At 34.5% G+C, this 16,590-nt stretch overlaps 1 protein-coding gene across 4 annotated transcripts in view; it reads left to right on the top strand.

The window, feature by feature from the left end:
* LOC142980927 (uncharacterized) overlaps positions 1 to 16,590 on the top strand; it is a 130,150-nt gene that overhangs the window by 3,380 nt on the left and 110,180 nt on the right. For all 4 annotated transcript variants that reach the window (XM_076126538.1, XM_076126540.1, XM_076126537.1 and 1 more), the window contains exon 3: positions 9,348 to 9,475. In XM_076126538.1, coding sequence (XP_075982653.1) covers positions 9,348 to 9,475 — 128 coding nt within the window. The remainder of the gene's footprint in view (positions 1 to 9,347; positions 9,476 to 16,590) is intronic.

Here is a 16,590-nt window from a genome sequence, read left to right as displayed (position 1 = left end):
ATCTTCCTAGTTTAATAGAAATGTATTAATAAGTCTGCATTAGGTGATATTTGCTTACTGCCCTGATATTATATCTCGCATAATTCGCGTATTATGATGAATTAACCTTTAGCAAATCATCAAAATCCATTCAGCGTTCTTTTCCATTAAGCCGTGCTCCTAACAAAACTTTCAGATTTTGGTCATAGCGGGATATTTTATAGTAATATTCTTCCCGTTTACTTTCTTTTTGTAGCTCCGAATTACTCACAAATCGCCTGAGAACTTACTTTCCGAAAAAACACCCAAATCGTCTTACAATTTCCTTCCAGAAAAACTCCAAACCTTACTCTCAAAGACAGATATCTTCAAAATTTCGTTACCTGTTCTACAGATTATCTTGAGATAACGTACATAGCCTACTTATCCTCCCATATCTGTTCCTTCGCTCATTAATCTCTATGTTTGCACTCGTATGACGTTGCGCGTTGATAAAACCGCGTCATTCCTCTGACCTTGTTGGCAGATGATTGGGAATAATTTTATTACAACTATAACTGCATTTGTTCCACATTTTATATGAGCTGTTGTTCTTCTGCAGTCTATACCATGACATTATCTTTTGAAATTGAAACCTGTCGTAATCTGCGAGGTCTTAATAATCGACTGAATTCGATAGAAAATTGCCAAAGACTGATGATGCTGCTCAAAATCGTTCTTCTGTCAGAATCTCATTACCGAGGTGCTGGCTAGTATCCATTATTTTAATTACTTGTTCTATTTTTAAGACTGGTCTTCTAGTTTCTAGTCAATCATTACTTTTCTCTCAAGATACCTTTTGACCGGAATGTCTGAATGTATATTCGGCATTTGACTCTTGATTCCCTTTGGAAATCATGTCGAACGAAAGAGTAACTTAAAATTAAATCAAGTTGGTTTCTGATTTGACTGCAGCAGATTATGTATCAAATATAAATCTAGCATTTACCTTAAATGAACGAGGAAACCATAAACGGTGTGTTAAATGTATTGTGAAATAAGTTAACACATGCCAAGTATTTATTAATGTCATATGTACATATACGTCGATTTACGAGCCGAGCCCATGTCTAGCCCACAATTGTAGGCTAATACGATTTGTTCTATGGTTTCACACAAAAACGGTTTAAACGAATAACATAACATATTTGTATTACGTTTCCTGTAACGCTATGTTATCGATCGGATTATCCAGTGAAATTCAGTGAATAAATCTTCTGGGCATATTTTTAAGGACCTTGTTTATTTAAAATTATGTCTTGCTCTATTAAATATTTCTACTCGGATTTATCTATGCTTATTCCATATTACATTACATTCCATACGATACAAAACAAATGGTCTTTTCTGTGTCAAGTTATCTCTCTCTCTTCAATCGGCCCCTCATTACTGAGGATCGTGGTTACTGAAACTTTTTAAACGAACCATTAGTGAATGCAATCCCGATCTCGCGGGATCCCGATCTCGCGAGATCCCGTGTATTTTTTCGGGATTAATCCCGAAGCATAATATGACGAGATCCCGTTCGGGATTGTCGGAGAGGGCATTTTCAGCAGCTGGCTACATTGCAATAGACTTAAGATGCCGATTAGAAGCTCGTATTATTGATACACTTTGTATTTTAAGAGGCTACTTTCAAAATGCCATGTGATTACTTTTTATTTTGATCTCCTGGAGCTACACCTACTTTTTTGATTATGTTCATGTTATTACACCTGTTAATTATGTTACGTTGTTAGTAATATTGAAAAATAAAGGCTTTTATTTTCTTTCAAATAATTATTTATTGCATTCACCACACTATCACACACATATTACATTAAACAAGCCGTTTGAATTGTATTATTTTTACTAACTAGACGGGATCCCGAAAATCTCGGGATCCCGCGGGATTGATATTTCTGATCGCGAGGGATCTCGAGTTGACGATCTCGAGTCGGGATTGCATTCCCTACGAACCATCAATCTCCTTAAATTCCGGTCCGAAGTATGTCTCTAGCATAGTTGTATACATAATATTGAATGCTTTTCCTAAAATCCTTTAAGTTGTCTTAATTTTCGAAGCATGAAACCGGTCAACTGATATTTCGTTAAGCTGCCACCTTGCTTCAGTTCACTGGTCGTTAACCGATCAGTGCAAGTGATGACGCATTCACCGCCAATAATTGAACTTGCCAGTCTCGGATCACCAGATTAATTTATTGAGCAAATTTCAAGCCATTCACTAGAACATTGTATTTTATTATTTTTCTCGTTCGATAACCTTTGGTCTCTTGACAAATTTAATCTACAAAAATAAAGTACTACTGTTACAGTGTTATATATTGTACTAATATTATCAAGCTGAAGAGTTTGTTTGTTTGAACGCGCTAATCTCAGGAACTACTGGTTCGAATTGAAAAAGTCTTTTTGTGTTGAATAGACCATTTCTCGAGGAATATAACATCACGCTACGGCCATTAGGAGCGGAGTAGCAACGAAAAACGTTACAAAAATTATGATCCATTCTCTCTTATGTGACGCAAGCGAAGTTGCGCGAGTCAGCTAGTATAGTATAGCTATATGTAGGTGTAGACAATACATTGAAATGTGATACGTTTTATAATCTCTGGATTGTATTTCGAGGGGACTTTTGACATATCGACAGGTGACTGATGTCCTAGTTAAAACTATTGTTTGATTTCTACACTTGCTGACCTACACGGCTTCGGTTCCGTTTTATAAACGAATTATTTGATATCTCTGTTTTTTTTCACTCGTATTCGTCAACACAAATCTGTTTCTTGGGTTAAGAACTATCTTTTGTATTTAGTCTTTCTAACTATCTTTGTGTTTCTTCAAAATCCATCCGGTATTTCTTGCACAAAAGAGTAAAAAATATACACCTTAAAAAATCATAACTTTATTTTCTACTTGCATTATTGGTTTCAGTACATTTTGAGGTAAAGTCTTTAACTGAAACTATGAATTCTAAAAATCTTTTCGCAAATGCAAAACTGCTACCAGTGATTTTCTTAAAAGTAAAGTCAATGAACAAAGAAATTGCCCACAGAATTGAAATAATCGGTATAATAGAATCTTTTTGGCTGGGTCATCCACGATCTAGACAAGCAGACAGCCGATATTGTATTATACTATTATACTCACTCAGTTCTAGAAAGTCAATTAAGATTAACTCAGATATCTGTACCAATGTTAGCTATAAATAGACTAACTTTGTTTGTCTAGTTTTATCTCTGAAACTACTGAATCGATTCTAGGAATATTCTTTCAATACAGAGTTGTATTATAATTGATTTTGTTTTGGTTTAAACAACTCCCGGACGGAGAATTTATTTTTTGTCGCGGGGACTTTTCAACTTTTGACTTACAAATAACGGAAACAAAGACCCGAAACAACTTCTTATATATTATTATGTAGATATAAAGATACTCTAATCATAATCGCTTAGCCTTTCTTCCAAACTATGTTGGAGTCGGCTTCCAGTCTCACCAAATGCATCTAAATACCAGTGCTTTACATGGAGCGATTGCCTATCTGACCTCTACAACCCAGTTTCCTGGGTTAAAACGATACTTTAATGTCTGCTAATATATTCTAGCGTATATTAATAATCTCAATGATAAGTAAAGATCGTTTGCACAATGTACGAGTACAAAACAATTGTCACTTGGCCAAAATTGTAATAACTGAGTACTTGCAGACAATTTGGTCTTTTGGCAATCTGTTGACGTAAAAACGGGGACACATCGTGTGCGCAATTAGCGAAAATATTAATTGGTACACTTGTACTTAAAGCATTTGCATGTTTGTTTATGCAATGTCTTTCTTCCTCTTCGAAACGAACGCTTTTTTTTGTATAAACTCAGTTTTTAATGCATTAAAGAGAGTTTCCTTTTGGTTTCTGGAGTTAAACTATTTTGCTGCTAGAATCCAAACAATTCATTATGAACTAAGTTTCTTTTCATTGCATTAATTTTGCTCCTTAAATTCTAAATAGGTATAAAATTCTACTGTAAATAATTAGTTCTCAATAAAGGTATTATGCATTTCTTGATACTGGAAAATTCTCAAAATTATACATAGTTTTCATTTTGCATTTCATGGTAGTGGAATTTCAACAATCTACGCTTGGAATCCGTCCTTACCTTTCACGGAGCAAAGGAAATGGCTTGTGTTCGCATTCTTACCCTGTTCCGGATGTGAATTTCTGTGAGTATCTCACATTCTGTCAGGTTAAGAGAGCCTTACTGCATTGTTGCGATATTTGCGGTAATATGAATTTTCTAAGTAACTATTAATGCTCAATTTTTACGTAGGATACGTAGGAATGGCTTCAGTGCTTACGACACAATGCGTCTCTTGAATTTTTAAAATAAGTAACAGACAAAATGTGAGAAATTATTTTAGGGTTTCCCCTGAATCAAGTCTCACTACGAAAAATTCGGTCCTAAACTTAAAAGTTATTCTAAAGACTTGACTTACTTGACCTTATGACTAAATAGAACAACTTTATTACACGTCGCTGTAAGAAAAAACCCAAATTTTGCTACTGAAATGTTCGCAGCAAAAACAGCTTCTTTTGAAATCCAGGAAGCAGGAAGTGATTTGTTTTCGTTCCTTTTTTCGATCCAGTGGTTCCATCATTACCTATTCCTTCCTATACAACTAACATAGTCAAAATAGTCTACCGTCAAACCAGATAACATTGAATTCAAATCGTCTTATCTGCCCCGTCAACGTCAATCAGTGTCTCATGTTTTTTAATCAGGCGGCCGTAGAATCCAAACGTTTAGCATTGGGAATATGCAGGCGAAATCGCGTGCGTTCCGTGACCTGAGATAGACTCGGCATCGCTACTGTTAAACTGCTGTTACGTATTAGGATACGGTTGGAGCTGTTTAGATAACTACAGTTAGTATTGACGGTTTCAGTATCTGTTTGGGATATTGAGATGGTTTATGCGCGTTTCATATTTTAGTACTAACCTAAACGTAAGTTTAAAGAATTTTTTCATACAAAAATTATGTTTTTATTTGTTCCCTATTTTAAACTGCCTATTACGACTGTTTTTGTATTTCGTAGAGTCAGATACTTGTTTCTTAATTCGTAGAGTCTGTTGTATTTTTATTCAAGAAATATTTTTCATAGTCAAATGAAAAGTAACTGTATTTTTTGGAAATTATTGAACACGTTCTGTTAATTTTAATTCGTTGAGTTAAATCTTGAATTTTTATTATTCAAATAATATTTTTCGTAGTAACTTACTGCGTGCGCAAAACGTGGTAAACACCGGTATGAAGCGGGTTTTCCGAAACTTGACCTCCGCATAGATATGAGAACAATACTCAATAACGCTACTGATATGATACAGAACACTTGATATTTATGAACAAGCTGTTTACGAGATCCCCTCCCACATATAAAACAGATGTATGTATGTATATCTGTCGTACAGACGGTGTCGAATCGTAATTCTTAAAGGATTTAAATAATAAATGCTTCTTCGGAGAAGGAATAGAAACTTAAGACTACGTGGTCGTACTTTCTTTCAGTTCGGTCGGTACAAGTATGGGCTTGTGATGTTATGAGAAGTAAAGTCTTCTTAAATAAATATAAAACAATCTAATAGAGACAAACACTAACTTTGGATTGTTGGCAGTATTAAACACCTAAATCCTCCTTCATAGAAGACAGTTTTTAATAGAGTTAATGTTACGTATGACAGGACCATACGAAGTGGTATATTAAACAGAAAGCCTTCTGCCTAATCGCAATAATTAGTAGAAGAGGTCTAAAATAATAATTTGATCTTACAGTGTTAGGGACGGTTCACATCTGACGGCAGATACGTAGGACGCATCATCGATTGAGTGTGAACGGTCAAGTGTTTTTCTATACATTTGTCTGTTCTGGCGTTACGCCACCGATAATACGCGACCCATGTTCCATCAGATATGAACCTTCCTTTAATAGAATTCAATCCAAAAAAACTAGTAAGATTGTTAAAAAAATATCCCAAAATACCTAAAGGTCACAGTTCAAAAGTCAATGTTTTTTAAACAAGTTAAAGAATGTGATTTTATAAACTACGTACGTATTAAATATTCATATTGCCCAAGCCTCCTTGACTAACTCGTCTTTACTAGCTAATGGACGAAATTCCAACGTGTTTGTGTACTAATTATAATTTTATCAACGATCGCGTAAAAACACTATTTTCTATATTACCATATAATACTGAAGTCAGGCTCTGATAACTTTAAAGCCTAGACTCGCGATTAATATTCGAACCGGCGATCTTGGCGATTGGTCGAGGCGTTTTGATACTGGCCTTTAGAGGAGGATTTTTTCTTTCTTGTTTCGTTAATTCAGTTAATTTTGAATGCTTAGGTATGTCTTGGACCTAGGATACTTTATCAAATGTCAGAGTGGTAAACCCAGGCAATTTCTGAGAGAATCTTGAATTTCCTAGCTCCATGGTTCCGATAGTACTCGTCTGATTAATATTAGAAGATACAAGTTTAGAAGTATCTACCTGATATTTTGTATTCACTATAAAAGTATGTCCTACATAATAGAAACATATAAACTATAAATAACTCTGACATATGTATTTGGAACGCACTTAGGCTCACCTACTTAACTAGAAAATATAACGAACACAAATGCCTGATATTTTAGGTCTCAAACGATTGGGGTCGATTATATCGTTACATCGACCTTATTGTCAGCACTACGTCAAACGACTTATACCCTTAACCTTTAGGATTTTATGTCCCTCTATTTCTTAGGCTTAACACACGTATTCGGTTCGGCATAAATCGGCTTATGCCCGGTTTCTGAGGCACATTTAGCGGTAGTTTATCTATTCAAACTGTCATTTTTATTTAAACTTAAAAAGCTATTGAACACATAAACTGCCGCTAAATGTACCTCACAAACCGGGGGTTAGCCGGGCGGCAATACCGTTTAGGTATGTGTTGAGCAAGCCTTAGAAACCACATAACAAAAGTTTTATTCATTCCCAACGTCTACATCGTAAATTCAAATTCTCCAGACCGAGTGATCAGACGATAGTCGTAAAAATGAAATTTCACTACACAAATAGCTTATTCGATTGAATTATATGTAAACTAGCTGACCCGCGCAACTTCGCTTGCGTCCAATAAGAGAGAATGGGTGAAATTTTTCCCCGTTTTTGTAATATTAATTACTGGTACTCTGCTCCTTTTGGTCGTAGCGTGATGATATATAGCCTATGTCCTTTCTCGGGTATCAAAATATCTCCATACCAAATTTCATGCAAATTGGTTCAGTAGTTTAGGCGTGATTGAGCAGCAGGCAGACAGAGTTACTTTCGCATTTATAATATTAGTATGGATGTACGCTCATGTCATCGTATTCTGCTATAAAGAAATAAAACACGAACCATTTCGTGAGCATTTTACGTTTACAAGAGCATTAACATTATCAAACTTGATTTGACTTGACAAAAATAAAATTTATAGTTGGCACTGATATGGTAAATCTATTTTGATACTTTAATGAAGTTTAATGCCTTATTTGACTGTCAAGGCTTTAGGTGTATATTAAAAGATTTAAATACCGCTAAATTCAATGCTATCTCTCTTTATTTTTGTTCGTATTTTATCTACGAAACTGCATGATTCCGTTTGATTTATTGTCGTTCCGTACGTAAAATGTAAAAATTTACTAAGCTGTCGTTGTCTGTCCGTCTGTCACCAGGCTATGTCTCATAAACCTTAATAGATAGGAAGCAGAAATTTTCACAAATGATGTATTTATACCAAAGAATTAAAAAAAAAATATTAATTAGTTTCCCCATTGCAATATGTTATGTTTTTTTCCTATATTTTTTTATTATAATGGTACGGAATCTTTCCTGCGAGAGTCCGACTCGTTTATAGTAATTAGTGCTTGTCTACGAGCACTATTAACCTAACGAGTATCTGTATTCATCGTTCACCGGTGTTATAACGTTTTTCATTCAGTATTAGAAAGCGGAGGCAACCAGTTTTCTCATAAAATACTGTGCGAAGAAGCGGATTTTCTTGTTGAAAGTGAGCCAATAATTGTTTAGTAGGAAGATACATTATTTTAGGAGATATCCGATATTGTCAACAGTTACATGGAAAAGTAAATTATTCTACTGATAGTAATCTAAAAAAGAGGTGCTTAGCACAATGAATACTATACGGTCATCCATCAATGTTTTTAGTCGCAAGAAAACTTTTGGAAAAAAAATACATCTACATCGGCTTGGCTAGAAAGTATTAATTGTAATCAGGAACTATTTATATTAATAAAGTACTTAATAATATTGCTTAATTAACAAAACTAACAAAATTTTATCAGGTTTTCCGCGCATCGCTAGACATTGCGTGCTAAAATGACATTGACAATTCTTTTATGAGCTACGATTACATCCTTGCGGCAAAAGTTATAAAGCAATCGACAAAGAATTTCCCTACCTAGTTATTTTATTACGAAAATGTATTTGTTATTCCAAATGTGTTTCGTGTTGAACTCGAATTAACATGAACAATGTATGGGGAAAGTTGATATTAGATTTCACTATTGACTAAGTTCGTTTGTTATTTCCTAGAGCACTTTTTACTGTCGCAGTATTTTGACGTTTGACGAAGAAGAATTGTTTGCGTGCGAGCAAAAATTTGTAATGGATCGAAAAGGTATAAATCATTACAGCGATGACATGAAGCAGACAAATTAATAATTTGGCCTGTTTGTTCGCTAACTCCATCAACAAGAACGTAAAACTGGGGCTATAATATATTTGTAATTGAGTCAGACTGGTTATTAGTTTGTTTCGTGTGAAGTCAGTAGTAGGCTGCAGTAGCAGTACTTTACTTGCTTCTTTTGCATTAAATATCCATCAGCAACTCCTATGATGGTTATCATTAGTACGTATAGTATTTTCTTATCTTAAAGTTATTAAAGTGTCTACAGACTAATCCAGCCAGCAGACATTTCAATTATGATGACTGTTCAGAATCTGGTAGGCCTAAAATTTTATTCTCGGTGGATGTATCCTGTAATATTCTAAAATAGGATATAATAGTGTCATAGGTATAGAAAAACACAGCTTTCTTTCCACAGATATCCTACGATACGATACGAAGTTATTTTGCTTCATTCAACTTAACATACAAGACCACCAGTTTTGAGCAACACGCACGGACTCTTCAACATTTGTTTGCTTCGTTCATATCTTATCAAGCAACCACCTGGTTTCGACCATACACACCTGAATTTTCCTTCTTTAATAATACCTGTATAATTGCAGTGTACCTGACAGGGCAGTACGCGCCGGGTTTCCTGACCGACTTGGTGCGCGAGATTCGCGACGCGGCGCGCATGCGCGAGGACGCGTTGTACTCACGCGTGCGAGCGATGGTCGTGGAGAGGAATGATGTAAGTACACGTATTATGTATGTTCTACACGTCTCGTGTTGGAAGTTACAGGTATGCTTGGAAAAAAACTAGCATAGTTTGTCGTTTGGCAGGCTATTTTTATGTGTAGTGTACATTTAGGAGTAGGTCTGGAATTTTTGAAAGTTCACGCATCAAATAGTTGGTTTTTGGGGCAGTTTTTTAGTGTGCACCCCACATTACCCGGCCTGCCTCACCCCAGGAAAGATGAATATCGGTAGGGATATTTCCCTCCCGTAAAAAAATAAATCTGGAATTTTGGACGGGACCATTCAGATTCCGAACTGCTTTTGGTCCGTTGGTGGATTAAGAAGCGGAACCTTAGGAGTCATACCATTGCTTAAATATCTACTAACTGCCGTTTTCGGGTAAATACTATTTCAATTATATTATCAGTTTATAAGGCTCGTTGACACACTGTCATATAAGTTTCTGTAGCCCAGTTACCGAAAAAACGTAATATTGGGAAAAATAACCTAGTCTGATCAGAGTTGACAAAAAAGGAATCCTGAATGTTTCTAAGTACCCACACAGGAGCATATCCAGACGATTACTCATAGCGATCCACAACACAGCGTCACCATTTAAATCTGGTGTTAATTTCATATAGGCTGAATACATGTGAACATCCCCCCTCCCCAACTAAAGTTTGAAAGAAACAATTGAACTCGCGGACGTGTGAATGGTCGCTTATGTCCAATGTAACTAAATGAACTGCTATTGTTTAAACGAGGCATTTTATACACTTCCTGATTCACAGGCGCAATATAATATAGCATATGAGATAACGGAAATCGTATATACAATAATACACCTTCAAAAAGAACGTAGATGCTGCGAAAAAATATTATCCAAAATTTTGTATATCATTGCTACTACGGCTTGTACAGTCTTGCCATTTTTATAAATAACTAGTGGCCCGCCCCGGCTTAGCCCGGTTTAAAATGTAATTTAAAAGTATACCTTTATAATTTTATACACTTGAATCACTCTGTCTATTAAAAAAACCGCATCAAAATTAGTTTTAAAGATCTAAGCATACATAGACATCGGAAAGCGACATTTTATGCTATGTAAGGATGTAGCACTCACTCTTCCTGATTTCATAGAAATCTGTTCCTCCCTAAAAATGTTTAAAATAAACAGACATACAGAATGATATAGTTTTTATTTTGATTCTTTTAATACAATTGTCATAGTGATTGACATGCCAAATACACGTTTAATTAGAAGACCTTGCCAAATTACTTTACGGTACATTTGACAAGCCGATTATTTTGGCAACACGATTTTCATTATAATCTTATATAATACTATAAACCGTTGCTTCTATAGGTAATACTATAAGCCGTTGCTTCTATAGGTATAGAAATATTGTATTTAAACTACGAGATTAAGATAAAAAATTACTTGAAATAAAAAATGGATCGAGAAAGTTATTCACCGTATATTTGAAGAAATCACGCATAGAGAGTTAATGAATAAATATTTAGCTGCAAAAATGTTCGCATATTGAAGAAATAAAACCATGTGCGGAAAGATGCCTGAAATTACTGAAATACTTACTGAACTGGGTCCGTATTTCGTTTTGCTAAAGCGATTCACGTTCTATCGTGAGAAAGAGAGCGCACTATGCATTTGTATAGCGCTATCCTTTTTTAATTGGCGGAGTTTCGTTTGTTTATGCATGTCAGAATAGGACCAATGATCTTTCTTGTGATCAGTGGTGAATTTGCCTTGATCACTTGGACTTATAGCAGGAATGTTGATTGACATCTTTTGTGTGTTGCTCTTTCACGCAAAAACAACTAAACGGATTTTGATGGAATTTGGTACTTTCATAGTTTTTAGCGTGGATAAGCACACAGGATAATCCTTTTACGCGAACAAAGTAGCTAGCAGAATTTAGCTATTATAAACCTTCACGTCATGTTCTCATGCTGCAAAAATGTTTTTGATACTCATCGACTAATCAGCCGCACTCCCAAAACATCAATGTATTTGTCTTAATGTCAACAAAAGATCGATTACGAATAGCAAAACTGGCTCGAAGCCACATATCGAATTGCTTTCGAGAACTTGATAGTATCAATTTGACAGCGCCTCTAGCGTGATATAAAATAATTAATTTTGACAGATGTTTTGATGCAAATTTTCACGTGCTACAGTATCAAAAATTTTGCTAATTCTGTCTAATTGCATTTGAAAATGGCGAGATGTGTTTTGGACCTGTCAATTTTTTTACTATGTTTTTGATATTGCAATAAAAAATAATGTTTATGTTCTGTTTTGTTCTATTCTTTTATACAATCCTCTAAATTATTCATTTTTCGCGTACAAAATTCAGTCTCAATTAGTAAAATTAATTATACTGTCATGACCTTTCATGGTTCCCAAGCTGTCATATTTGACACTAATACATTACATTTTCATTGGAGACAATGCCGCTAATAGCAGTAATAGTCGTATTACTGCGCCCTTAAGTGCACGCAATTACTCTCTGTATTATTAAGTACAATCGATATTGAGACACATGCCACGATGTCAAGGGCAAACCTTACACTGTAAGAATCTGCAATAGAATAATTGAAAATACATTACTTTTTATTGATACTATGGAAGCCTATACCAGACGTTCTTAGCTAGTGCTATGGGCGCGTTGCTGTGGGTTAAGCAACATTCGCGCGGTCATCCAATGGATGGGTAGCTACTTAGTGATATTTGAACAGAGCGTCCCGGGGATGTTGGTACCGATTGTTGTTAATTAAACAGTCCTTAAACCATGTCAAAAGCATTCAAGCGGCTTGAACTATTTAGACACTAGGGTGGCTTAATAAGGGCATAGAAATAAGTCAGATAGGGTGATCGTTGTTGAAATAAAATGCCTGTCTGGTTTGGAATTCTGCCAACACGTTCGCATAAGGCAACATAAGTTTGGATTTCGGCTCGGTCATATGATGACCCTTGTATGCCCTGAATAGAAACAGATAAAAAATGTATAACACCTTCACGACTTTTTATGATGGCATGCCAGTTGCATACGTGATACGTAGTTTAAGACCATAATCAGCCAAGAATTCTTTTAACCCTTTGACCGCCACGACGCTATATTTTTGTCGACATTTGCCGACGAAAGCCTTCTGAGTGAGCACTTTCTGATTTGTCGAGTATAGACGACCATGGCGGTCAGTGGGTTAAGGAAATTGACCCCTAAGCGGCTGAAATGAAATTTTATATGCTACTCTGGTGGATGAAAGAAACAAAATTGTGCTAGCAAAGCCGTGCGGTATAGCTAGTAATTTACAACTAATTGCTTCAGTTATTTTTAATTAGTTTATCGTAAAGTAGATCGTATTAACAAACAATTGCATAACTTTACGGAAGTGAACGCTAATTCTCTAAAGAAATGCTAATATGTTTCGCAATTATGAGTCGTGATCTTCACAGAGATATTATTACTTGTCGTGTATATCTTATACTAGCTTTTACCCGCGACTTCGTCCGCCACCTGAATTTTTCCAGGGTAAAAAGTAGCCTATGTCTTTCCTCGGGTATCAAAATATCTCCATACCAAATTTTATGCAAATTGGTTCAGAAGTTTAGTCGTGATTGATGAACAGACAGATAGAGTTACTTTCGCATTTATAATATTAGTATGGATGAAGATGGTGATCAAATAGCCTATTAGTTTTACATAATATTACACCTTGGCTTTTTCCCATGAGTATTGTAGTGGACACGGAAGAAAATCGGAGTTTATTCAAGTTTAAATGCAGAAACTAAACTGTTGAGTTTCAAATGTAACAAACATTGCGACAGCAACCACGCATAAGGTCGGAACACTATTTTCATCGAAAATCCAATTTTTATACTATCGTAATGACGGGTATGAGTTTAATAGATTCCTGAAATCAGAATAGTAAAATTACTTTTAATTAACGAATTTCATTAACGCATATGGTCGTATATTTTGAAAGTTACCGCGCATACGGTAGCATTTCGATGTACGACGATATGCGTTACACTATTGGTTCGCGCCTGACCAATCACAGTCAGTTACCGCCGTCGTATGTCACTGACGGCGCGTGCGATAAAGTAATTTAAGTAAATAAGTAAACAATAAGAACTTTGATGTGATTTATGTTGTAATATTTATTATTATTATATATAATCAAAATGAACAACCTACGATCATCAAGAATTTTAAAATTAGCACTTAATGACAATAATAACATAACCTCCAATGAATCCCGTCGAATCGGTAAGTTTTGGTTGATATTTGATTGTTTAATTATGAAACACTCTAAATGATAACGCAATAAAAAGTTGTTAAATTAGATATTTTCTAACGTTTAAGTAATTCTTTTGATATTTATAATTTTAAGCTAGTCCCGCGCATAACGTCGTAACATTATAGTTACGACGTTATGCGTTGTTCATTTCTAAAAGTTAGGGGTCGTAACTAATACTTACGTCTGTATGCGTCGTTATGAAATAACCAAATCTCAGTAACAATAGTCGTATCTAGAACATACGACGTTATGAATCGAACTATATATTAAATAAGACTCTATGACATTATGTATATAATAATAATAATAGTAATTGCTCAGGTGAAATAAAGACGAATTGCGTTTTATGAAATAACAAAAACAACATTTAATGCCTTTACTTCTACTTAATAATATTACATTTCCATTTAAAATAAATCAGGAGAAACTGTCTAAAATTTTATCATCGCTGTCATGTTACACTGACAGTTTAAAAGTTCCATAGATTCTATACTGCATAAACAATAACAATATAACCTTTATATCTCCCACCCTTGGAGAGAACAACATCACAATGATTGTTCGATCAAGAGCTACTCATCACTGGAGTTAACTTTGTAACATGGTAGAAGTTTGACTCTGCCTTCTTATATCCAGTATCAACTTCATAGATTGAATTTGAAATCTTCCTTAGGATTTTATATGGTCCAATCCTTAACTCATCCATTTTCTTCCTATTTAGCCGGTTCCTATTTTCTACATATACTCTATCACCTTCTTTAAACTCATATTCTTTTCTTTTTAGCTCGTATATTTTTTTATTATAGTTGTGAGATTTTATTGAATTTTCAAATGCTAGTTTTCTGTCTTGTTCAAGGTCTTCTACTGTACATCTTGATTTCAATTCCAGTGGCAAAATATCAATTTTCTCTCCTTCCAGAAGATATTTTGGGGTAAACTTTGTAACTGTATGTTCTGTTTCGTTATATTTTTCTACACATTTTTGTGCTATAGTTGTCCATGCTGTTTTCTTGTTTTCTTCATTTATTTTACACCGTATCCTATTTACTAAAGTTTGGTTTAGCCTTTCATTAAGACCATTTGAAAATGGTGCGTCTACAGCAGTGAATACCATTGTTATGTTTTTCTTCTTCAAGAAGTCTTTAAATTCTTTGGAATTTATGCCAGGATATTGGTCTGTTAATAGCATGTCTATACTATTGTTTTGTGTCACTTTTTCTATCAACTTGATGAAATCACTGGAGTTTTGATTCTTTGATGTCAAAATGTATGCATATCGTGTAAAATGATCAACCAAGAGATGTAAGTATTTTTTTGTAGACCTTGATCCTCCAAAACCTCCAATTGTGTCAATGGATACAATTTCGAAAGGGCGTGTTGCTGGTCCTAAATGGGACATCAAACCAAATTTTGGATTTCTTCTTGATTTGTTTTTTATACAAATATCACATTCTTCACAGAGTTTCTTAATATTCGTGATGATATTTTTTGCTGTATAGAAAGGAGTTATTTTATTTATCATTTGAGTTCTCCCAATGTGGCAATAAGTATTGTGGACATTTTTAATTAGTGTTTTGCTAAATGCTTCTGATAGTACAATTTTTTTCGTTCTTTTATTCTTTTTGTAATAAATGTTATTTTCCAGTATAAACTTTGTTTTTTCGCCTTGTACATTTAAATTTGTATCTTGGTCTTTTTTTATATCTTGTATGTTAATTATTAAGTTAACAACTTTCAAAAAATCTTCAGTATTGTCATTAGGTTCTAAGACTGGATTTCTACTTAAGCAGTCCGCTTCTTGATTTGACTGTCCTGGGTTATATATTATCTTAAAATTGTATTGCGATAAGTAATATGTCAAATCACCCAATTCCTCATCAGTTCTGGATTTAATATTAAGATTTTCTAATGGTTTATGATCTGTGTATACTATGAAATCTTTATTCATAAGCCAGTGTTGCCAATATTTTAGAGCTTCTTTAATTGCCAAGCATTCCAAATATATAGCCTTTTTTTTCTTTTGAGTGTGGGTCAATTTTTTTGAGAAATAAGCTACAGGTTTATTTATTCCGTTTTCATCTTCCTGTTTTAACACAGCTCCAACCCCTTGAATGCTGGCATCAGTGTATATTTTTATTGGCTGTTCTGGGTCTAATATTTTAAGAATTGGTTTTGAGCATAGTAAATCTTTTATTTTATCAAATGATTTTTGACATTCTTTGGTCCATATAAATGTAACATCTTTCCGTAACAGATTATGTAGTGGTTCCAATATAATTGCATTGTGTGGTATAAATTTATGATAAAAATTTACTTTTCCCAGGAACTGGCGAATATTTTTCTTTGTTTCTGGAATGGGGAAGTTTCTGACAGCCGTTAAATAATCTTTGAGAGGTGTAACTGAATTTTTCCCTATTATGTGTCCTAAATACTTGGCATGATTGTTTGCAAAAGTGCATTTCGAGAATTTCAGTCTAAATCCTTCTTTTAATATTGCATCAAGTAGTTTTGATATATGCGTTATGTGGTCTTCGAAACTTTTAGAAAAAACTAAGATATCATCTATGAAATTTACTGTAAAATCTGAGAGATTATATTTTCTTATTATATTTCTCAATATTCTTTGGAAAATAGCTGGTGCCGTCTTTAAACCAAATGGAAGGCATGTCCATTGAAAATGGCCTTCTTGTGTGACAAAAGCTGACTTATATCTATCTTGAATTCTCAGTGGAATGGACCAAAATGCTGAATTTATGTCAAAAGTGGAGTAATATTCACAGTTCACAGTCTTTATCATCAAGTCTT

This window comes from Anticarsia gemmatalis, chromosome 19 (assembly GCF_050436995.1).
Source record: "Anticarsia gemmatalis isolate Benzon Research Colony breed Stoneville strain chromosome 19, ilAntGemm2 primary, whole genome shotgun sequence".
Lineage (NCBI taxonomy): Eukaryota > Metazoa > Arthropoda > Insecta > Lepidoptera > Erebidae > Anticarsia > Anticarsia gemmatalis.
This window is presented reverse-complemented; position numbering and strand designations above follow the sequence as displayed.